This window comes from Achroia grisella, unplaced genomic scaffold (assembly GCF_030625045.1).
Source record: "Achroia grisella isolate CSIRO2021 unplaced genomic scaffold, CSIRO_AGI_Agris_v1 utg1573, whole genome shotgun sequence".
NCBI classification, from domain to species: domain Eukaryota; kingdom Metazoa; phylum Arthropoda; class Insecta; order Lepidoptera; family Pyralidae; genus Achroia; species Achroia grisella.
Window position 1 is genome coordinate 439,310 of NW_026712655.1, and position 25,465 is coordinate 464,774.

The 25,465-nt window shown below is 31.2% G+C and overlaps 1 protein-coding gene across 1 annotated transcript; it reads right to left on the bottom strand.

Moving 5' to 3' along the window:
- Nucleotides 1-1,160: 1,160 nt before the first annotated feature.
- Nucleotides 1,161-24,735, bottom strand: LOC131841156 (globin). The gene is made up of 4 exons (XM_059189414.1): nt 24,617-24,735; nt 7,616-7,776; nt 2,815-3,040; nt 1,161-2,404 (listed from the first exon to the last, which is right to left on the bottom strand). The coding sequence occupies exons 2-4, from the start codon at nt 7,768-7,770 to the stop codon at nt 2,267-2,269; spliced, it is 519 nt and encodes a 172-aa protein (XP_059045397.1). The 5' UTR covers nt 7,771-7,776; nt 24,617-24,735; the 3' UTR covers nt 1,161-2,266.
- Nucleotides 24,736-25,465: the final 730 nt, after the last annotated feature.

Consider the following 25,465-nt stretch of genomic DNA (forward strand, 5'->3'; position numbering starts at 1 on the left):
TTTCTGATATGACTTGCTAACTGCTTTAGTGTTAAAATAATTTGCATCAAGATGTGTTTTGATTCTTTTTACTAAGTCGTTTTCTTGGGGTCCTGTGTCTTATCGCTTGCTCTGTGTAATGTGTTTTGGTAGAAAGAAAATATTACATTGGGCGTGAATGAGCATGAAATCTGAATCCTCCAGAGTGACAATGCATCAGTGATACCATGGGCGTCACATGGTAAAGTAGCGCTGTTCGTGTATAGGCTACGGTTACCACTTACCTACTATTGGGGGAAGGAGATTGTTAATAATGTGGACTGATGATCCCATTACTAGCAATGTACCATGTCAGGTTCAAGGGGGAACCTCCACGCGGTTCTCCCCGGAAACTATTTGGATAAATTCCCGGTAAATTTATCACGATGGGCTAACTGACCTGACTTCATGTTCATCCTATAATCCTCCACTGGTGCCTTGCCAGAGTAAACCATTAGCGCAGGCGGGTGCATCATTCTAGTAACATCCACTTAAGGGGGAAGGGGATTGTTAGTAATGTGCATTGATAACCCCATTGCTAGCAATGTACCATATCAGGTCGACCTCCACGCGGTTCTCCCTGGAAACAATCGTGTTAAATTCCAGGTGAATTTGTCACGATGGGCTAATTGACCTGACCTCATGCTCATCTTATCATCCTCCACTGGTGCCCCGCCAGGGTAAACCGTTAGCGCAGGCGGGTGCACCATTCCATTATCATCCACAAAAAAAAATATCCACTAAAAAAACTTACCTACTATTAGGTAAGCCGACAACTTCTATGCCAATAGAGTTACATAAAAAATGTAGAATTGTAAATTTGAATGGTATTCTAGGAACTATATGCGTTGCTAGAATGTATGTTTTATATTTCATGGTAATTCAACTTAACTCTTTATTAACATTATAACTAATCGTTTGCTATTAATTGTGTTTCACGATTTGTGAATTGTGAAGAAATTTGTGATTTGTGAAGAATTGTGGAACGATAACTGAATTCAGTATTGAAATTAAATTCTATGTACTACCTATGTAATATTATGTTATCTGTGGCCGTACCTACTGTTCAGCTTATTATTTCAGAGAAAAGGGGTTACTCGTTTAAGTAGGTTTGAAGTAAAACAAAAATTATAAAAATGCCTTCATTTACATTCTGTAAGTAAGTACCTAGATAATATTTACATAAGTCACTACAAAATGGAAGAGATACTCGCATTACATTAATTAGGTACAATGAATATTCTTTTATTATATATGTAGATATATATACATTCTGCTGACAACATTTATAAATTACTTCTGTATAATAAAATGTTACTTATCTTTACCTGTGTGAAGATGAGTATAAAATTCTGAGTTTCAAATGTAACAAACGTCATTAATATAAAAAAACTTATATATAAGACAATGAATTCGACTGCTATATGTGCAAATCTTATGCGAGAATTTATTGATTACATATATGAAAGTATATATAATTCACAATTATTTATTTATTGAACCTTATAATAGCTAAACAATAAATAATCATATAAACATTTGACGCAAATACCTATGACATTATAACATATTTTATACATGAAACGTAAATGATATCGGAATATCAAAATAACATAAATCAATCGATGTATGGATACATAGTTATACGGTAGGTAGATATATGGTTAATACAACTGACTTACAATATTAAATGTACAATAATCTCATTTAGGTAGTACGTAAACATATATTTAAAGTAATTTTATTTAATGTCAGTAACAGATTTAGAAGTTAGTAAAGTGCATAGAATCAGTGTTGATGTATTTATAAAATACTAATTAATTATTACTATAACTAAGATATATTTAAAATATAGAATTTTTTATAATTGGTTCGTATTCTCTTTGGTAGGTATCCAATAAGTAAATTTGACGAAGTAAATAAAATTTTTTTTAGTTAAGGATACCTAATTTATTTTATTTGATAAATATTACTGATGCAATTTTAAATCGATTTTCCTTTTTTTATAGTTTTTGGATAAACGACAATTGAGGTACGTAATAAACATAAAGAAAATATCCTAAACGTGATAAAAGCTTTATAGCGTGCTAACTAAACAAAAAGCAAGCTTATTTAATCAATGTATATAACATTACACTGATTAATAAAATTAAATTGTATAAGCCTTCGGAGACCGACGAATTATTATTGCAACTTTGGTCAGCTGTAGGTAGATTTGTTACAAAGGTTTAACAATTGCGTACAGCTGTTACCTCACCTCTGTCGAGTTTAATGAATTGAAAATGTTTTTATACCAGAAATCCACTGCTTTGGCCCAAGCGCCTAGAGTTGAGTTGTCTAATTTCAGCACTTCTATGAACATTTTCACGATGACTTCTTTCAAATCCTGAAATAAATACAATATTAAGTGAGCTAATTTTGATGTATTATTATTTCGCGACCATAAAGTAATAATAACACTATTTTTTGCGCACTGAAAAATAATTACAAAATAAAACATTAAATAAATGTACCAAACAAAAAGTGTCTAATCTAATCAAGTGTCAAATCTACGAAATAAAAGCTTTGACTAAAGAAAAGTTAGGTAATGCACTATACACTACTACACTATACACTATACGAATAACAGTAAGTATATCTACTATACTCGGAGATACAGAAATAGATAATATACAGCATACATTCACATAAAAATAGTAAAGGTATACATAAATATTAAAATTAAGTATGTCTAGATATTTAATGTGCCTCACAGAAAGGGCTCAAAAGACGCTAAATTAAACTGATTATTCTTACATGGAAATTCTTTTCTTTGATTTGTCTTTTCTTGTGGGAATCTCCGATTTTGACCATCAGTGCGGCGACAATTTCAGGTTGGTTGAGGTTTACGACTGCCAAGTTCAGTGCCGACATTAAATTGATTACATGCGCTTTGAATTGTATATTTCCAGAAAATTCCTCTTCGGGTACATTCTTTAGCATTTTGAAGAAGTCCTTCGCGTCGGGGTACGCTCGGAAGAATCTGTAATATAATCAAAATAACATTGAATATTGACTGATACGTAATGTTTAAATGATTGGGTACTGTTTGAAGGTCACGAGTCAAGTCTATAGGAAACATACACACATCATACATACACTTGTCTCCATACACAATATAAGATAAATTATAAAAGAGTTGTTTTTCAGAATGTTCATCTCATGTAAAAATCTCGGAGGGGCTATATCACAACGGGAAGAAAGACGCTAGAAAGCTTGAGTAAGAGTACTAGCTTTTTATATATTATGAGTATGGTAGCGATCAATTCTTATACAGATTGAATCAACTTGTCCAATTTGGCGATTGACTATTTGTAATATACGTACAATTTTACAAGACAAACACATTTCGTAATATAAAAGAATATAAATTGGGTTAGGGCTAAGCTATATAAATAAATAAATCAGCACAATTCCACTAAGATTTTTAGAATGCTCATAAATCAATGGCGTCAGAGTGTAGATAGAAGCTCGTCCAATAAACATGTGTTTTGATCTGGACAGCCCATAAAATTAAGCGGCCATTGAAAATAAAATTTTAGTAGATCATAAAGTTTATATTGAGTTGATTTTAATTTCGATGCGAGGATGTTGTAGTAAATTTACACGTAGGTAAATAAACTATGTATACCCTAATAAAAAAAGGTAATGGTAAGAATATTACTTAAGGCCAACATCAAGACCAGTACCAAATATTTCAGTTTGTCTTTTAGTTGTAGTGTAGGTAAAATACAGTAGGTACAAGCTCTGTTTAATACTTAGGGACTTGAGGGCACTGATTCATTTGTTCAGCATTATTTTCTCGTTTTTATTTACTAAAATCGAAGGCTGAGACGCTATATTAGTGGATAAATATTCAGAGAATTCTACAACATTTATACATTTCTACCAGCGGACTATGCAGACATATATTGCCCAGAAAATCAGCACGTTACTATTACCGGTTCAACTGTGTTTTGAAACTGTTCAGGAATACATAGATATATATTGATTATATTAGTATACAACCAATCTTGCCGTTTAGTATGAGTTAGGTGACAAAAATACACAGAAAAATTATACCTCTTAAGATGTATCCTCTTTTTTCATTTTCATTGTAAATTAGTTTGGCATCGGGCCTACTCTACTTGTAGTAAGTGAATAGCGTGTAGATACATAATAAATCTATGCGGTTGACCTATAAATTGCGTGAGACAAAAGAAAGCCCGTGTGATTCATTATATCACTAATTTGATTGTGGTTTCGGGTTCCTATTTATTTCTGTTGTTAACAGGCGAGTGCCCCAAATTTTGACCTAGCCCATAAAATATTATTAAAATAAAAAAAAAATATTGATTGACCAGCAAAAGAGATGATTGACTACATTTGAATTGTAACCGACATATATGCATGAAAATCAGAGACTAAGGTTGTTAGTGTACTGCCATTTAAGCATTTATATGGACATATTTTTTGAAAAACTAGAAATCGTGAACACAGTTGATAATCATTTGAACTTGTACAAGATATTTGACATTATTACCTACCTATTAATGTTATAACAGGTTCAAATGTTTTATTCAACATAATAATCATTCATTTAAGTAGTAGTAAGTAAGTTTAATCTTTGTGCTATAGTTTTAAAGTCAAGGATCTATAAGAAATAACTTATAAGTTAGTAAAATATTTAATAGTAGTATAGAAGATGATTATACAAAAGCATCGGATGTTGAACAAATAATATCTATACATATATGTAAAAAGTATCCAAATATATACTTATAAATTATTCAGTTGATTTCCATTAATTTTCTTCTCTTAATTCAAATTTATATTCGGAGCAAGACTTAAACAATGGTTGTTTTTAGATAAATTTAAAAACAATCGGAGAACGAAGTTGAAAACAATTTTGTCGACAAAGACAAAAAAGATTAAACTTTTGTCCCATTGCTGCTGGGGAAAAGTCCCCTGCAAATCGTGCCACCTGGCAAAGCTATCGATATTGTGGACTTAGAAGTTTTCCTTTATTTGCAAATGTCGTGAGTTGCGACCCTAATCGTTGTTATTGTTATATTGTGAAATAGGGAGGAGACAGCAGATTCGATTGTAATAATTCCAATGCTATCGAAATTGATGTGAAAAGTGGCGTCCTTTTATGGACATTCTATATTAGACCGTATCATTTCATCGGAGTGGATACCCTTACCATGTTTTACAGTCTACGTCTGTTTTATGTTTATCTCTAGTATATATAATTCTATTTGCAAGTCGTTGTCGCTAGTAGTAGATACATAGAAATTTATGAGATCATATTTTACCATCAAAACAAATCAAACAAATTGACCTGTCTAGTCAATTTGTATGTAATACCTATGACAATAAATAACTCACTTATTGTTATAGGAATAATTTTCATAGGCAATTTGTTTCTTGGTTGCGGCTTGGGTAGAGCTCTTCCGACCAACTGCTGCCCTGACTTCGCTGTCAGAAACAAATCGTCACGATAAATCGTTACTTCTGGATCACATTTATCAGTTGTAATGTTGTTGCCATGGCACAGTTGCTAACTATATAGAATTGAAAAGTCGTAGCAAACGAAACAACTAGTGTTTCTTCAAGAAATAATCGATATCACTAGTGAAACAATATCACGATTTAGGGTACATACTTAATATCGAAAAGGCAGGAAATTTAATCGATAAAAGAATCCTCAACAGCACTTACTAATCTTACTAATTATCTACTTAATCCGAATTTGTATTTGTTCCTAAATTCCTACATGTTTACGTGTACAAAGTTATAGACATTGAGAAACTTCTCCATTGTGAAATCGTAAGAAAAACGATATTTTTTTAAAACGGTCAACGAATTAATGCTCTGTATTTATTTTACAAGTTTCTGGATATGATAATCAATATAATATATGTACCTACCTAATAAGATACGGTCATGACTGTTACTTAAGTGGGATGGCCAGAGGTATTGTTAACTGTTGATGTTGTGGTGAAAGCAATACTTGACAAGTAAACATTTCACCGGGTATCATTACTTCACTACCCTATGGTAGTGAAGTAAGTTCAGAGCCTATCTCTGTGTATCGGATTGTTTATTGTTTTGTATCGGTATCTGTGATATTGGTGTTTCCTTTAATGGAGAGTCTTTCTATAAACGCAGTTTTCTTGGTGTCATCCAAATTTTTATAACGACCTTTTGGGTTGACTTGCATCTAATAGGATAGAAAATAAGATAAGTTACTGAGAATTGTTATTACCATTTAAAGTACTAAACTAGAAGCACTTTTTATGATTGCTGTATGTCTGTTTGTTATCTACAAAACAAGTCAATAATATAGCTAACAAAAGTGGTACCAAGTCCCAAGTCGTGTTGGGTCGTTACACCAATATATTAAATAGAAATTGACGTTCTATCCAGTCATAGAGCAAGCAATGAGGCCGAATTGAATTTACATTCATATTACACGACATCGTATGAAGTGATTCAATTGTGTATTGTTGTTGTTATATTGCAGAGTTATACTCGTACAGACGTCAATTTGTATTTGGTGAGCGTTGCTAGGCGAGTCGGATAATATCTATTTAATTATATTTATTTGACCTCTTAAATTAATTTAATTGGAATAGAATAGACTCTAGTCTACAATAATAAATACAACGTTATCCAAACTTTGTCATATTTTAGTTCTCTGATGTGGTAATACATAATTGACATGGACATCACATAATGACCTGATATCCTTGCTGTTATTCGGGTACATAGATGACTAATACCATTTTCAATCAAGGGTCCCGTCATTATGTTCACCATTCCATTTACATAAAAAATGATCTTCATTGAGATTAACATATTTGTACGGTCATAATTTTTAATTCTACCGCAGCATTTGGAATACCGCTGCAGACTAGAAGAATGGGTAAAAATTGTATTTATTAAATTTACGTCATAATATGCTCATCTGTTAAGTAATCGTTCACTTAGTAACAGCATATGTTTAATGTGATATCGATTGCCTTCAATTAGCCTAATTATGTAATAATAACTTGACATTAGGTACAAATTCCTTCACGACGGCAATGTTATGTATCGATCGATTTGAATTTTTGAATGATGGCAGTTTAACACAGTAGAAAGTAACATAAGCGCCATATCAGGAATATCCTGTCTACAACATTGCAAATGAGCCCTTCTTCAGGGATTTTTTTTTAATTGTATAAATAAAAAAATGAAGTCGAATGTTTAATCAAAAACATTCGACTAGACCAAATCCAATATCATAGGCATTGTTATTGGGTTATAATATAAGAACTTAGCAAAAACTATGTTAAGTGTTACGATTACCAAGATACCTCCAAATGATTATACCTTTGACTATTTCATCTAGGATAATTATCATGAATGTATCTTTAAAATGAACGAAAATATTAGTTCAATTTTGTGAACACTATGGCAACACATATTTAGTCATCAATAAATAATTAACTACGTAACATTCGAAGTGATATGAAAAGTAATGTAATGACTTTTCTGTATCGATTTATGTTCTGTAGTTTATCTATTTTACCTTTTTAATAATTCAGTGCCGGTGTTGGCAGCGTCTGCGTACACGGGGGCCCATGATTTCTGTACGGCGTACACCTCGCGTCTTGTCAACCCCGACAGAGGGTTCCGTAGGTCGGGGTCGCCTCCCCACCACAAATAACTGAGCCAACCCCCCATCGTTACCTGAGGAATCATTGATTAAGCAATTAAAGTACAGTATTCTTCAAAATATGTCATGATGTTTATATATTCAAAATATGATATAATGGATATATGTAAGAGCCTCTTTTCTTTAAAAAGTCTAGTCTAGGCACCGTAAAATGTTTGTGTAGGTACTTCAGCCTATTTCGGTCGCTAAGCAACTTGCTTTGTTACCTGTTTCGGTTCAGGGTGAGATATGACAGTGAAATAAACGGTTACCTCTTACCGTTAGATAAGTCGTCAACTTGTTTGTTATTCCAATGAATTAAAAACTTTAAAAATGAGTTATAGAATACAATTTATTATTTGAGCCGTTAAAATTTGGGAATCGGAAATGTTTACTTACGCATAGTCTATCACATTTTAGCTAAATTGAAATTGGTTTTTCAGTGGCAATGAAATTTTAAAGCGCGTATTAATTTTTACTATTTATTTTGTCACTTGCTTTCAAATTAATATTACAGCTCGATAGAAAAGCACAGAGTAGAATAATAACTAGATTGAATAAGAAGTAGAATAAAACGAGTATTAGATAATTTAACGTTTTTATAATCAAGGTCTCTACAGAAGTATAATCTTTGTAATATTAAATATTCAGTTTGTACTTTAAACGTTTTTATATAAAACTAGCTGTCCAGGCAAACGTTGTTTTGCCTTAAAATAAAATAAAAAATTTAGGGGTGGACTACCCCTAACATTTAGGGGGATGAAAAATAGATGTTGGCCGATTCTCAGACCTACTCAATACGATCACAAAATTTCATGAGAATCGGTCAAGCCGTTTCGGAGGAGTATGGGAACGAAAACTGTGACACGAGAATTTTATATATGTGTAAGATAATTTTTAGCCTAATTTATTTACCTTTTTTCCAGTCTTAATTTTTTTTAGCACGAGAATCGCAGATAATAGGAGACATATTGAAGAAAAATATATGTACAGTAACATTATATATAATTAAAAAAATATGTTTTTATTTATTAGATATTGTTAATATAGAAAATAATACAACTTCACTCTTTGTTTAATATATACGAACTGAGCGGCTTTATACGAATATTTTGTAATGAATAGTCACTTAAAATAAATAAATGAGAAGAGAAATATAAGTAAATCATATAAACAACAAACACAACATTTTTATGTATCATTGCTTTTGTGTCACATGTATGTGGTCACATGATTGTATTAGATATATTTATTTTGCATTTCTATATTTTAGTAGATATGTGCTTACATTTTGACGGCCTCGGTGGTCTAACGGTTTAATTCACTGCTTTGCTTCCGATGGTCACAGGTTCGACTCCTCGTACGGTATAAACATTTATTTTCATGAGTATGATTGGTGTATCGATCATGGTGTTTTCTATACGTAATATTATGCATTTACTTACAAAATGTTTATACTTACAAAATAAGTTTATATCAGTTTTCTAGTTCCCATAATTATTATAATAACGTAAGTGTCGGAAGATCTCCTTCCTTGGAATATATATTTTATAAAGTGAGAGAAATTTGTTTGCTTTGTAAGGAGTGTTTCGGTTGAAATCAGCGAAATTACAGGGTATGAAACATTACACGTTAATCTTCCGAAATGGGAACATGTAAGTCAGTAAAGGGCGTCGCATGATGACGTTGTTTTCGTTGTGCTGTTCATGTAAGTATAGAGGTGATATTTGCTGCCACGATCAGGTGAACTCTCAGCATATTTGCTATTCCAGCAGCTTAAAAAAACCTTATGAAGCGTGTGTTAGCCGTTTTCTGTTTTCGTCTCTGATAAGGAGAGCAACCGTAACAGTGTCAATATTTGTGATGTCAAGTCACATGTTAGGAGGCAACGAACGCTCCGTCAATATTGTTATACATATACTTTTAGTAGGTAGAGTGTCGTACAAGTATTTGTTATTATGTAAGTATGTTTGTTTGATGCGATTCTAAATTGCGTATTATTAGGTCGTAATTGCTTAAAATAGAATAGACTAAAACTTAAGTACCTATATACATTGTTATAATAATATTTATTATTTCTATTGCCACTTTCGGAAAACCTACAATGTACAAATTTGACTGATACTTTTTAAAATTAAAGTTATGAAAGTTTATATTTAATGTATGAATGTAATTTGTCAAGCAGTGTAAAATTATTCTTCTTCTTTTTTTTTAAATAATGATTTAAGGACTAATCTTAGATAGACCTTAGATAGCAAAAATACATATATGAAAAAGCGAGTAAATACGTAATACGTTAAAATACAGTTGTCGCTTACTGTCATCGAGTGGTTGTCGCTAAAAAAAACCTAATAAAAATTTAGCAAAATATTAATTACGAACATATCTTCTTGAAGTTAAGGTTGCCAGTTAAGATTAAAAAAAATAAATACCGATTCTTTTCTGTTCTAATGTTTTATAATGTATTGTAATATATATTTTAAAGTATACTTTAGATTATTTTATTTAGCAAGAGAGCCAAAAATTTTAATGTTAATTTAATTAATTATCTTTAAAATTTTTGAAAGGAGTCTAGGCTAGGTAAATTTAGGTAATCTAGGTCATTAGTTAGAATCAGGCAAGTACCAAATTTTGAAACTAATATATGTATATGTAGGTAATTTTGTATGGAAGTACTTATTCCAAACGTCAGGATTTTAGAGGTTTTTCTGGAGAGGTAATACTGGTGTTGCAGCAAACAAAACAACAATAAAATTTTATCAGTCTATTTTGTCAGTTATGACATAGATTGGGTTCGTTTATATAGGCAAGGGCTAGATAGGCTCATTGTTGCAGCTAAATATTTTAGAATTTCTGTATTCGAAATGTTCTTCAAAATACATTTCCCGGCATTACCTATACTTGATAAAATTGTGTAGCCATCACAGATTAGAATTAACGATTTATTAGAATTTCGAATTTCTTATAAACATATAATTGTCATGTAATATTTGACAGCCCTATTTACATCATACAATGTCTGTAGGTTGCTAGCATTTGTCGGTAATAATTGGAGTTTGATGAGTGACCCCTCGGCACCCAAATTGAACCTCTATAAGTGACAATTGTGGAATGTGGTTAACTGGTTATATCAATTAATGTTTTAATACCAGTGTCCTTAACTACTATATTTTGTTACACAATCAATTAACTGGCTTCTGTCATGACAAAATTAAAACAGGACCAATAAAATGTATGTAGGTACGAATTTAAGTAGAATATATATACACGTCTTTATAGCGTCTTGTTTGTTGAATTATCTTGTTCATTAGCTTTATTCGTATACCTATACACTTTGGAGATATTTTAAGTCTATATTCTTCTGACTCTATGGTAGAAGTTAAATTAAATACATTATTTTGATTCGCGTTGATTTCCCTGTTTTCCATTTGAAGTTGAATATGGCGGCCCAAATCGTTTGAGTCAATAAAATTTAATAAATATATTTTATTTTCTATTTAGCCATCCATACTAATATTATATCCGAAAGTGTGCCTGTCTGTCATTTATTTCTTTATCATTAACTACTACGACTACATGGCTGAACAGATCTTGATGTGAAGATAGATTATGATTATCTATTATCCGGAAAATTATAAATCTATTATTTAGTAAATTGTATAAGTTTTTTTAAGTATAGGTGTATAATTGACTAAACTACTTTTCGTTTTGTCTTTTTTATTTTAAACGATTAATATTAGTATAAAGATACGACAAAACTGTTTACAAAATATACCACTTAAACATACCATACATAAGCATACCTACCTATTTTAGTAATCACAAAAACTTACCGTATTACCTTGTTTTGTTCATAATAACTACGCATGCACGCATACTAAGTTACAAAAATATCAAACAAAAAACATCATGTTGTTATGTTGATAAAGATAGTGTTTTAGTATTCTCGTTCTATCGTAAGGACGCATGAAAGGCTATCAAAAATTATCTCGGGGCAAATGTCAGAACAATAAAATGGATTAATATATTCGGACGGTTAATGAATATGTGGCGCAATATAAATTACTATAAATAAATGTGGAAACAATTCATTCTCAAATCATTGAAATTAATAAGTAGGTGCGTATTATAACCCAATTAAAATTACAAAATAGTCAAAATTGATGGCCTGGAAATTTTAACACAGGTTTTGTTCGAGCAAAATTACTATGAGATAACTGCAGGAGAAAAATGTTCTATTAAAAAAGAAACATTGTAGGTAAACCAGTTAGGCGAATGGAGAATTTTTCAAATTAGTATATGGTTGTATGTACGTTGTAAATATAATGGAAAGGCTAAAACGATATGTACTCTATCTTAAGTAGTAGGTACTAAAGGAGTTTGCTTCTCTATCAGTAAATCGCGAAGAATAACAATTAGAAAGTAAACAAAAGAAAGAATAACAATTACAATTAAAAAATTAGAAAGGTCACTCAGGGTTAGGGTCAGTGACCTTTCTAATTTTTTATTTTCATTTTGATACGAGGTTAGTTATTTAATTTTCATATCAAGAAAACTTGTTTATATTCGAAAATTGAATTTAAATATTGATTGCTCAATAAATGCTACAAAAGATGTTGATAATAATACAAAAATACTAATTGTATCAAAGCATGTATCTAAAGGTAAATACAATAATATAAAAAATTTTGACGTTGATAAGCGGCTAAAAAGTCCTACATGAAATAAATAACGGTTGGCGTGTTGAAATAAATAGTGTAATATTCGAAGAATCATACAAATATCATACTCAATTCAAGGAGATGAAATTTACTAATTGTAAGTTTGAAAACCCCAATAATCAACCCTACCACAATTAAAACTAAACGATTTTTGTTTGACACTGTGCAAATTTTTCTTTTTTTACTGCAGGTTGTTACATGGATTCAATTTTGTTTCAATTCTTATAGCACGGTGGCAATTCCTATAAAATGTAGCGTTAATTACTCTGTGCCTTCATGGGACGAAGTTTTAACGGTATATAGTATAGTAATATTCGTTATATGTTACCTACATAGACAACGAATCTTATTCGATTAGATTTGTATCTCGTAATTATTGATTAGAACGCTATCTTCTTGGAATTGATCTATAATCTATTATGATTATATGTAAAGATCACAAAATAGTACCTCTAGTACTGATATATTATAAATGATAACCGTCCGTTAGATCTTTCTTACTTTTTTCTATTTAACGGTTTAGTACATACTTCTATTTCAGTATCTTTTTAGATAGAAAGTGTACCACATTCTATCCAAAATAAATACTGAAGAAGCCGAGAGTGTCATCTACTAATTTTTCAATACTATATAATTATATATATACAATATAGTTCAGTTGAAGTTCAGTCTAGATGTGAAACTTTAAACTTTTTTTTGCATGATTTTAGATGATAACATACCATTATAAATATATTTGTCATTAATTTAAACAAATTTACGTGACATTATATTGAAATTTATTCAATACACAATTTATTACAAGCAACCTCTCATAAATATATATCAATTGTACATATGTATAATACACTAATATGTATGTAGGTACGTATTAAATAATTATTCTAGACGTACAGTTTTTAACAAAGCCATTATAATTCTAGTGGCGTCTCATTTTTTAATTTTATATTCTTCGGTCATATTGTTTAGGATAAATTATTTATATTGTCTGCAACTTGGTTGGCATTAAAATAATGGACTTATTAAGTAGGATGGCTTTAAACGAATGGTGACAAGCTCATGTGAAGCGCAATGAAAAAAAATATTATGTTAAATCTTTTAGTCTGCTCTAATCATTAAGACTAATTTAATCTTATTTAGTTACTCAACCAGTTGATTGTATATTCGATATATAGACATTAATGAATTAGCGTTACTTGGCACTTTGTATTCACACATTTTAATTTTAAAATGTAAAAGAAATATTTATTAAAACAGAACACGCAAGGTTCTTGCTTATTTGTTTACTGATGAGACAGCTTTTCGAATGAGTGGGACCGAAAGAGAACCCGTGGCCATCGAAAGTAAAGCGAAGTAATACAATGTGAATAAATATGTACGTAGTGTACGATATAGTGTACCTATGAGACATCTTTGTCCATAGATTTTAATTAGGCCCCGCCTTCTACCGCCAAACGTGCTCGGAATAAGACTCCGAGTCTACGGCAATATACTTCTTCACTAATATTAGAAATAAGTATGTCTGTATGTTCGTTTATTATATCACAACTAAACGGCTGAACATTCAATAATTCTTTCATTCGATTTGATCGTCTGAATGTCTGTCCGTTTATAGGTCCGAAGATAGGTTGTATCACGAATACAGACTTAAAAAAATTATGCTAACTCTTATTATTTCATCTCATTTGCTCGTCTGATTCTCTATCCATTTATTAACAATTGATGATTAAACGGTTGAATGGATCCTAATGAAATTTAATGTATCAAAAATACGGACACAGAAAAAATTGTATGATAATTTTTATTATATCATCCGATTTTTTAAAACTTTTTAGAATTATTATGTACTAGCTGTTGTCAGCGATTTCATCTGATTCTTTCAGGTAAAAGCAGACCGACATACAAATATACTGACGCACGGCACATTTTCGAGTTTGTAATAATAGTAGGTATGGATAATTACTTCAGTTATTGGGGGTTTTATTAATTATTAAATATACAAGCGCGAGCGAAGTCGCGGCTGATTGCTAGTTTGGCCGTAATTCCGATTATAAGGGTCAGGTCACGTAACGTTTTATTTCATAAATGGATTACCTGAGTTGCCAGATCCATAGAGCGTTCTGTCTGGGGAGGATCATTTGATAAAATGATTTGATTAAGTACAGGCTTTTATAAGACAAATTTAAGAAGTATAGCGATGTTATTTAAATAACTAGCTTCCGCTCGTGACTTTGTTTGAGTAATTCTTTAAGAAATAATTTTTTTTTTTTAATATTAATTGGTTAATGAATAAAAATAAAATGTAGAACTTATTCTCCATTATCTATAACAGAAAAAGCTTACAAATTTGCAGCTATGCAGAATTTGAGTTATAGGTACTAAACAACTGGTACCCCACCAGCGTATAACGTTAGCGCAGGCGGGTACACCATTCCATTAAAAATATACATAGAATATATACAGACCAATACAAATAATCATAATTATGAATACAAATGTTTGTACCATGCAAGGAATCGAACGCGACCACCAGGAGTAAGACGTTGTGTTAAACCGCTAGGCCTCAAACATTTAATAAACTGACTCAGTTTTGTATTTATAATATTAAGATTTAAAGTCTCACATTTATCTAAGACTAACCTTTATCTAGCTGCATTGTATGGTATGTAATGAAATAGAATATGTATGACTCCTCAGTAATGTAGTAGTAATGAATATAAAAATGCGACGTAAGTTATACAAATTGGCGTATGTATGGTGAATGATAAAATAACATACATAATAGACAATATTACTAAGGTTTACACGTGCTAATATTTTATTTCAATGTGAACCTTCAATGGTCTTGATTTGTCAACATGGAGTATTGAAAGATATATATTTAATTTTATGAATTTTGTTAAAACATAACTTATACTCTTAGACTGGTAACATACAGTCCATTAGCTGTGAGGTTACCTAATGGGACCAACGTTTCTAATGTTGGTTGCTTTTTGGCAACCTGACGACTGACCGACTGTATGTTACCAGCTTAATGGGGTCTTCCTATGTGATGGGTTGAAAAAATCGATTTTTTTTTTTTCATAAATTGCTCCCTTAACATGTCTAGAATACGGTAGTAAAGCGATTTTAGAAAATTCGAAGTCGTTTTAAAGATACAGCAGGTAAAAGAAAGAGCGGTTCGGAGCGGTGAGTTGGCAGTTAGAGACCGGGCCTATTGTGTACCGTCGGCTTTATACCTGGCCTCCCTTTTATTAATATATTTGTTTATACAAGTTTAGACACGTTTCTACAGACTTAAACAGGAAAAGGAGCAGGTAAACTTACTGATAAAGTTATCCAAGAAATTACAAAATTCTACGGATTAGCAATTCGACGCCATCCAGATTCGCTTGAAGATATGAGAAAGGAAGTTTGGGCAACGTACTATCACAAATGTTCTTCTGATGAAAACCCTCAGCATCAATTTTGTCCAGAAGGCGAAGACAGTTGGTGTAAATGGCGTAAGGCTGAAGCTAATAATGAACTGGACCAATTTCATCACGATAAACCACCTCTAATTCCGCAAGTCCAAGAAGCTATCAAACCGGTTTTCGAAGATTTATCGAAAGACGAATTATTAATTCGTTGTTTAGGAGCAGAGACACAAAACAATAACGAATCTTTGAATTCTTTGATTTGGACTTTCGCTCCTAAACATCTTCATTCTGGTCCCAAAGTTGTTGAAATTGCTAGCTACTTAGCAGTTATTATCTTTAATGAAGGTTTTCAAGGTATTTTAAAAGTTATGTCGATTATGGGATGCCCTGTTGGTCGTGAAGCCCAAGCGTATGTTGAGAAACGGGATGAAAAGCGAATATTACGCTCTGAGCGGCGCGTAAGTGATGTCGTTAAACAAGCCAGGATTGACTCAAGAGCTGAACAATCTGCTTTAAAAGAGTTTCACGAGGAAGAGGAAGGAATACTCTGAAGAAAGAATACAGGGCACACTCAATATATGTAAACGCATGGAATGAACTATCGAAAATTTTCAAAACTTCGATTTTTTTATAGCAAAAAACAAAAAAAAAAACGCCTAATTTGCAACTTTTATTTCAAATGTCTATCAAAAATCCAATTTTTTTTATATTCATTTGATTATAGGTCATTCCGTGCTTTTAAGCCTACAAATTAAAACGCCGTTTTTTTTTTTTCAGATAAGCCGATCAGCCGGAATCGTGGAGGAAGTGGGAGCTCTTTTTTTCGAGGCGGGGGTGTTCAGAGCGCTGTAACTCTAGTTTGACTGAATATTTTTAGCTGAAATTTTATATTTATACTGTCCAAATATGTGTTAATAAATGATAAAAAACTTGAAGCTCTAAATATTTACTGGTCGTAGAAAAAAAATCCTAAAATATCCCTAAAAAACAGGCCGTCACATAGGAAGACCCCCTTAAGTCGTAATAAACACTGCGGTAGCTCTGTCTGTCTCAACCGTTTCGTTTGTGAGAGAAAAAAATGTTATTGTCAATTTTTATGTTTAGTTTGTTACTAGAGGATTGTTTGGAATTTAAATGTTATCGTCGTCGTTGAAGTTTTTTTTAATGTAACAATTTACCTAAAATATTTATAACAGACCAGCAGAGAGGATGAACTCACTGTCTTCTCTAGATTGTAGACCGTTGTGTCTCGATTAACAACTTTTAATTTAATTATGAGCAGTAATAGTAACAATTCATTATTTGTGGCCAATCAAGATCATGATGGGGATGATGATTTATAATCATTACAAGCTACTTTTAAGATCTTACAGAGAAATATCGTATTAGTAGTCCTAAAACATTGCAATTTCTAATTAATAAGCGATAATAAAATTCAAAAGTATGTAGGTCTAGAAAAAAATAATAGGGTTAAGTGAATTATCTTATCGATATCATAAAATATACTCGTAGATAATCAGCACGTATGAATTGGGATCATAATCATTTGTTTTTTGTCATATCGATGACTTGTAGTTTTATAATTAAAACATAATCGTAACCATTATTGAAATATTCTTATTCTAGTGTTTTTTTTATTGCAAGTATTATCTTTTTTACCTAGTAAAATGTCGCCACCGCAGTTTGTTCGCTTATATACATATGTTGAATTACGAAACAGATAGAGTGATTCAAGAGGAAGGTTTATATATGTAATACACGCGTGTTATAGTATAGAACAAGCCGAGAAATTCAAAGATTTGTAATGCATAAGTGCGAAGCCGGGACGTGTTGCTAGTAAATTATAAAGAAGGAAATAAAAATTAAATACACATTTAATCTATTGTCTTTTTAATTTCCTGAATAAATGTTCAGTTATATATCCAAATTATTATTGGGACACAGTGCTCTCAATTTGAGCGCTTCCGAAGGATAATGCGTGAAAGGTCCACGGACTATGTTATTTTCCTGAGTGGTTGTGATTATGCATATAAACGATGTTTTCTTTCCATCACATGGTTCGCATGTGTTTAAACCAAATGGCTAATTATTTTCAAAATGATAAAATAAACATACTCGCCTTTTTTTACTATAAATGTGATGACGTGTTAGTCGTTTGTTGCCTTTTCACGAATAAATGGATAATAATGGCTAAACTGGTCCTAATGAAATTTGACCTGAAGGATTATTTCACGAGGACGATATAAAAACGACAGCAAGTTGCGAGTAACAACTATTAATATATATTTAACTTTAATTATATTTAACATTTTAACGTTAACCTATTGTGTATATAAATGTAATATGCGGTGTCAATCGTGCATTTATAAATAAAGTTGAGGAAGGGTACCCTTTGAACTTTGGTACATTAAACGGTAATCTCAGATTGACCTTTCGTTGATCGCTTTAGCTTATTAACCGTGGCGCGATGTTGAATAACAAGTGTGTTGAGTTTAAAATGTGGGTGTAAATGTCTAGCGCAATCACATTGTTATTTAGGTGCCAATTGGGAAGTGGTTCATAGACTATAGGCATAACTCTGTTTTAAATTTTTTCACGGTTCTTTACAATTATATAATATGTAATATGTGTTCAGGATTCTTGTAATGTAATCTAATATTTAGACGCAAATAAGAGGAGCTCATAAAAATCATAAAAACGTAAAATATTCCGTCCAAAATAGAACGCGTATATAACACACCCCCTCTGATCTATCCCTCATCCAATTCAAACGGAGACCGATGTTACGACGGCCTGAGCCGAGGTTGGAACCCCTAGCGGTGCCCTCAGGCTAAAGTCGTATCCGTCAGGCGGGAGTTGACCTTCAGCCGCTCCATAAGTCCTTCCGCGGGTTTGGAGTGCCATCTGCACTCGCCCCTTATCGTCCGGTGAAGCTGTAAAGGCCTGCGGCCAACAGCATTGGGGTAGTCCGAAAAAAAAGAAAAAAAATAACACATATACTGTTTACATATTATACACACGTAAAATAATTCTAATTTATTGCCATTTCTGGTTACTAGTATAATAGATATTGTATCTTGTTTTTCACTTCTATAGCTTACAAAGCAATTTGCTTGGCGGCAGAAGTGAGACAGAGTTATATACATAGATGACTTTAAGTCTCTCTTATCATAACTGTTGCAATATCTATGTAAAGTACAAAAAACTATTTTTTCGCATTTTCGTAGAGTCAATTTTGTAATCATTGTTGTTTTTCATAAAAACGTCGACCTTCCATGACACCTATTTTATATCTATATAACTGTAGTCGTTTCCTTTCAAGCATTTTTTTCATTTCTATGAAAGTGACCGATCATTGTACAATAATTGTTAAAATATAGAAGGAGGTTTTACTTTTCATTACTGAATAAGTATATTCATTTTATTTTTCTAGGGATGCATTTAATATTTTATTTTATTTGTGCTATAATAAAAGGCACTTTGGCTCACTTGTTTCAGTGGGATGGTGAAAACGGATTATAATGGCAAGCGGCAACGATTTAGAGGTACGCAATATGAAGCGTTCCAACAAAATTTTTCATTCTGCGGTCGGAATTATTACGCTCAACTTTTGAAATAAACAGAAAACAAAATTCTGCCAACGAGAAATTATGGAAGAAATGTGGCCTGAATCACAAAGCTGGCGGTGCGAAATATTTTGTTTTGTACCAGTCATATATAAAACAAAATAAATATAAACTTTTATCTTATTTATTAGTGACACAATTGTTTAAGTTATTTATTTCAAATATGGAATGAATGACTATATTAAATCTAATAAATGAAATATAAAAATGTTTATAACGATTATAAATGTTCTACATCTTAACTGCCTTAAGTCTTAGTAACTAGTTCATAGACTTCTTTATCGCAATTCCATATTCATTAACTCCGAAAAAAATAAGATATTTTGTTGTTATTAGTAATTGGCTTACAAACAACCATGTCAGATTGCCCTACACTTGTCCCTCCTGGATACGTTAATTCCTAGTGAATTCGCCACAACGGGCTAACCGACCTGACTTCATGGTTATTCTATTATTATGCCCACCAGAATATTCTGTTAGAGCAGGCGGGTGTATGGTAATAGAACATTCATCCATTGAATATCAGAGCTATTTATTTAAAGTGATCATTTCTGACAGGGGCTTTACAATGTCACACGCTGTCAGCTGTAGTGCTGTGTGCTGCTTTAAATAACCACTACATGAGCTGTATTTATGCGAAAGTAGGTGAACTGAACAATTCTGATCCTTATTATGTTTCAATAGAGTTCATATGAGAGAAGTATATTTGGCTATTTTTGTTGTATTATGTGAGCGACGCGACAGGTTAATGAATTTTAATAGGCACTGAATGTTTACAAAAAATAGTGCTTACAACATACTCCTGTAGTGTTATTTACGAATGGTAACTGTGAAGAATTATCATACATATGTAAAATCGTAAATGAGCCGTATGTGTACATAAAATATTAAAAAAAAACATTTGTACACTTAATAGGTACTTTTGTTAGTATAAAATCATCATCGCCTTTTCCAATTATTTGGGATCGACGCAGTATGACTATGTATGTTATTACAAAATCTAACTGAATAATTGTAATTTCCATTTGATACATAAACGAAGCATAATAAAAAGATTCAGAATTCTATCAGATATGTTTAAAAAAATTCTGTATGAGTTCATCACAGTTTAATCTTTACTAAATTAATGTGAGCAAAGCTTCTACCTTAGAACGTGTACTATACCTGTCTTCAATCCCTTGAATAAATTTACTTAGTCAAATTAATTGAAGAGTTTTATTAACATCAAACTGACTTTGAGTAATCCGATCAGAATATGGTAGAGTGCATATTAATTTTGTGGAATTATAATAAGATTTTTACGATATAAACATTGTATTTAGAGGATGTTGTTCTAAAATCAACTAAATACAATGTTTTTTTTGTAATTTAGTTATTAACCGAAAATTGTAGATCCAAATTTCGGTATTCGTTTCAAAAAAGGTAATTTTTATATTTGTGATTTTAATAGTATAGGTATAATTTAATTAAAAGGTGCTTTTTAGTTCATGGGATTGTGCCAAATATGTCATCTATCCAACAATTAGAGCAGTATTTTATTAAGGTATAATGTAAATGAAATATACTAATAAAATAAAATAATTTATCTGAGAATCAGTTATGATAATAAATTAGTAATAAAATTAGTGATTTCATTCAATTTCTGTTTACTTATACGTTGTTATTACTACCTACTTAATTTTTTTAGGTGTCTTAATCGAAATCGAAATTTCGGTCGGACGTCACTTATTTCCGGTTGGTACACACTATTCATTACAATTTTTTTTTAATTCGCTTGGAACTGAGATGAAAACAATATAATCAAATATATATTACAAAATGAATTTACAAATACCGATATTATCGAGTAAGTAGTACAATCGAATTGAATCTCGTTTTTGAAGTCTGTTATAATATTTTTAAATTCCGGTTTTATTGGTTCCTTTCGTGGTAGTTGTTTCTTAATCTTTGGGATTCACATTGCATAATGAATGATTCATAAATTGGTGTGAGTGACATGTAATTTGTCACTTTAATCTTATTTCATAATGAAAATGTAGGTATAGCAATGTCACTCAGATTAGTCATTATTGTATGAGTAAATTACACTATATTGCATATTATCACGTCTGTATTATGTTATTGAGTTAAATTGATAACATTTACGAAATTATTATAATTTAAGAGAGGTAGACTTTGTAAAACAACCTGATCGCTGTTTGCTTTGTAAGTTATGTTTTTATAATATATAAAGCAATGAGATTTGGACTGGCAACGCATGATTGGTCTCACTGGTATCAAGTGATAACGTGGTGTCAATAGTGCTGTTTTATAAGCGGCGGTTACCACTTACCATCAGGCGAGCCGTCACCTTATTTGGCGTTCCACGAAAAAAGCCTGGCTTTCCTAAAAATCCATAACTTCAACTTTCACCCCATCTTTGTTTTCAAGGAATTATATTATAATTTATTAATTTAACTCAACTATCATTACTATCAACATTATCACCATGTCACATAAGGTCGAATATAACTGTACCGTATACATGGGCCCTTATCGAACTACTAAAATTTACATAATGATTATTATTATTGTCACTAATTCACTTTTGACCTTTAGTAATGTGAATGAACAAGTACTTTCCACGAATATGAGTCACATCTACGAGTAATATATGGAATTCCTTGACGTGGAAACAATTGTTTGGTTTGTAATTAAACGTAATGGAACATCTTAATTTCCTTAAATAGTTTGTTTATTGTACGTAAACTCCTATCTACTTAATACCTTGTCTTATAGTTTATGTAAATTCTTTTATTACCAAGCGAATTAAAGACAAATGACAATACCTCTGACTACCTAATTTGGAATAGCTCTGAAAGTATATGATATTATTTACTTATTTATTATTATATACAACTTTAGTGCACACAGTACAATAAGTATTTACATTAGTCAAATTAGCGTCATGGGATACTTTCTACCAGTCAACTATAGGAAGAGCAGAGAATAATTATTAAATTTATTTTCGGGATTAGCACCTATAATTACTATTAAAAACATATACTTTAGTGATAATATTAAAAAATGTGTAAAAATGATAGTAATAACTTTTAGAATATTATTTAGAGAATGGCATTTCGGCTTTCCTACACTACAAAAGTTATTATTAACTCATACCTAATTCTCCTCGAAATTAGCATTTCTCTTAGACTTGTGGGACATACTGATACAACTTTAAATTCGACTATTATCGCTATCTTTTTTACTGTATTTTGTATTATATTTTTATTAATAATTTAAGTATAATTACTTGCTATTTTAAATAACAGATATGTAATCTGTTATTTTACGATAACTTATTTATAGACACATTATGTAGATTTATTCTTATTCGTTTATTAGCTAATTAAAACCTATAAAAGAATAGTACCATTGTGCTACTTACAAATTGTATCATTTTTCTAGTTATTATTATAATAATATCTTTATTATTACTAGAATGCATAAAATACGGCATCATAGAAACGTTTTTTTATAAGGTAATTATACCTATGTATTTTGACGAGTGGCATATATATAAAACTATATAGAAATATTTAAAATTTGATTCAATATTACAGAGTATATATTTTTTGGCGATATATATAATTATATATATTTCTATAGTCCTCTATTTGCACAGGTCCAAGGGTCGATTTCGTCTAATGTTGTCGACGACTCAAAAAGTATGCATGAGCACCTCACTCTTTTCAGTTTCAGAATCCAAGCAGCTTTCTTTGTAACCTGTTTTGGATGTAGCGTGAAATTATAACACCTTAGTTCTCTGGAATAGCAACGCATGAGTGTCGTATGTTTATGATATAGGTGGGTACATATAGGCAACAGTTTTTGTTTATTATCAGGTGCCCACCTGACTTCTGATCGACAGTTTGTTTGTAATTGCAATTACATAAAAAAAACTGTATTTATATACGTTAGCTCCGTAATTATGGTAAGTCTAGATAACTGTACAAATACTTGGACTAAGAGAAACAACAGGTAGAGTCAATAATATTACTACGCTGTTTACTAGAACAAAAACAAATATGCAACGCTTAGATTATGTAACGGTTATTTTGGTGCGAATGAATATAAAATACTAACTATTAGCCATTTAGTCGTGAAATGGTAATAAACACATATACATATACACTCGCATAGGTTTTATAATATTGGTATGGACATCTAATATACGTAGGTAAGTTTTAAACTTCGTTTCTTAGAAATGTGTTTGAATATTTATAATTTTAGCTAAAAATGTCTAATATGCATATTGTTAAATAATAACGCAAAAGGAAGTTTACTGATTGGAACATGTGAATAGAATTAGACGCGACGAAAATACTTGAAGCGTGACTTATTTAGTAGATGTTAATATTTAATTTATACTTTATATTTTTATATTGATATGTTCTAGATGATATTTTAAGAAAATAGTCTTTTTAAGAAAATGATTACACTAGAATAGTTATGTACCTAATTCGATTAAAAATATGTAAAAAGTTTAAGTACAGTTCGGAGGTCTGTAAGTAGGTACTTAAAATAATTGCCAATTTTAGTGTCGTGCAAGGTCGGAATGTCGTAAAGATTAATTTTATGGCCATTTTATGTCACCAGCTATGTGAGTTTGACGAAAAATATTCAGCGATATCGGACAAGTTTCCTAATTGTAATCGAGTTTTAGAAAAATATTATGAACATAATTTCAGTACACCAATTAAGTATGACAATCAGTCAATATTTTTAACTGTTTTATCATTTATATTAGTTATAAATATCAATTGACTTGAAGTGCATAAAACTGTTTATCTTGTTGTTATGACTACTATAATAAACTATTATCATATCAGGCACGATAATTTCTATTCATAAATGATAAATAAACAACTTTCGATTATCACTCTAATTAGATATAACTCACTTCATTTAAATCTAGTTTAACACAACAGTTTCTAAAAAAATTAATACGTCTCCTAATAAAACAACAAAGCAAGTGTAAGGATTGTCTTGCCGGCGTTAATACCGAGCATAAAACATGAATCTTTTATGTTTCACGCAATTTAAGTGTATAACTGATGAAATACTTACAAGTTAGAACGTTTTTCAGAGTCTCGGCGAATTTCGCGCGCGTTCGCTTTCAGTTATAATTTGCTTGGTTACTTTTCGAGGCAATAACTGTGCGACACGTGCTACCGTGTCTCGATACAATAGAGTACTGACTTGTTTACTACGCTACGCCCGCCGCCCGCCCGCCCTAATGTCGAAGCCCTATCGGATAATAGTATGGCTAAAGGGGTAACCATACTGATTGCTCTCGGTACGTGAGATATTGCAGCTTACCCGTGTTTGGTACACAATGTTGTCCAAGGATGTAGGTGTCTGTAATTGGTAACGAGTTTCTGTTTGCCTTATGTAGAGAACTCTATTTTATAGTTCATTTCTGTTATATATGTATCTAGTAGCGTTGTCAAATACGAGTATGCCTGTATTTTTATTTCAGTCATAACTTGTTTGATAACTTAACTAGTAAAATATTCAGGTTAATGTCTAGTTAGTGATAGAGTTTATTCATTGAGTATCATATATCTATATATTGGGTTTATATATATATATAAAATCATACTAAACCATAATAGAAATATAATTATCTAGGTACTTAGTAAATAATTTGTTAGTTAATTTAATTATGAAGTTATTTACGTTTTGAAATTTTAGTCAAAGTTAAGAAATTATGCTATACTACAATAAAATTATTAGCGATTCAGATACGATCAAATACATCAAATCATATTTCTGTCAAATTAACCATTCATTGCCATTTGCCATTGATAGCAATAAACTCAGTGAAAATATTAGGCTGTTAGGCCCATCAAAGTTCTGGAGTAAACGTAAACTATAACGTTTGCGGTGCATTTTACCAGATAACTGCCTAACCAT

Coding starts and splice junctions, on each gene's coding strand:
- LOC131841156 (XM_059189414.1), bottom strand. CDS start 7,770: ATGGGGGGTTGGCTCAGTTATTTGTGGTGGGGAGGCGACCCCGACCTA. Junction 3,041..7,615: donor GGCACTGAATTATTAAAAAG/GTAAAATAGATA, acceptor ATTATATTACAG/ATTCTTCCGAGCGTACCCCG. Junction 2,405..2,814: donor TCAAAGAAAAGAATTTCCAT/GTAAGAATAATC, acceptor TATTTATTTCAG/GATTTGAAAGAAGTCATCGT.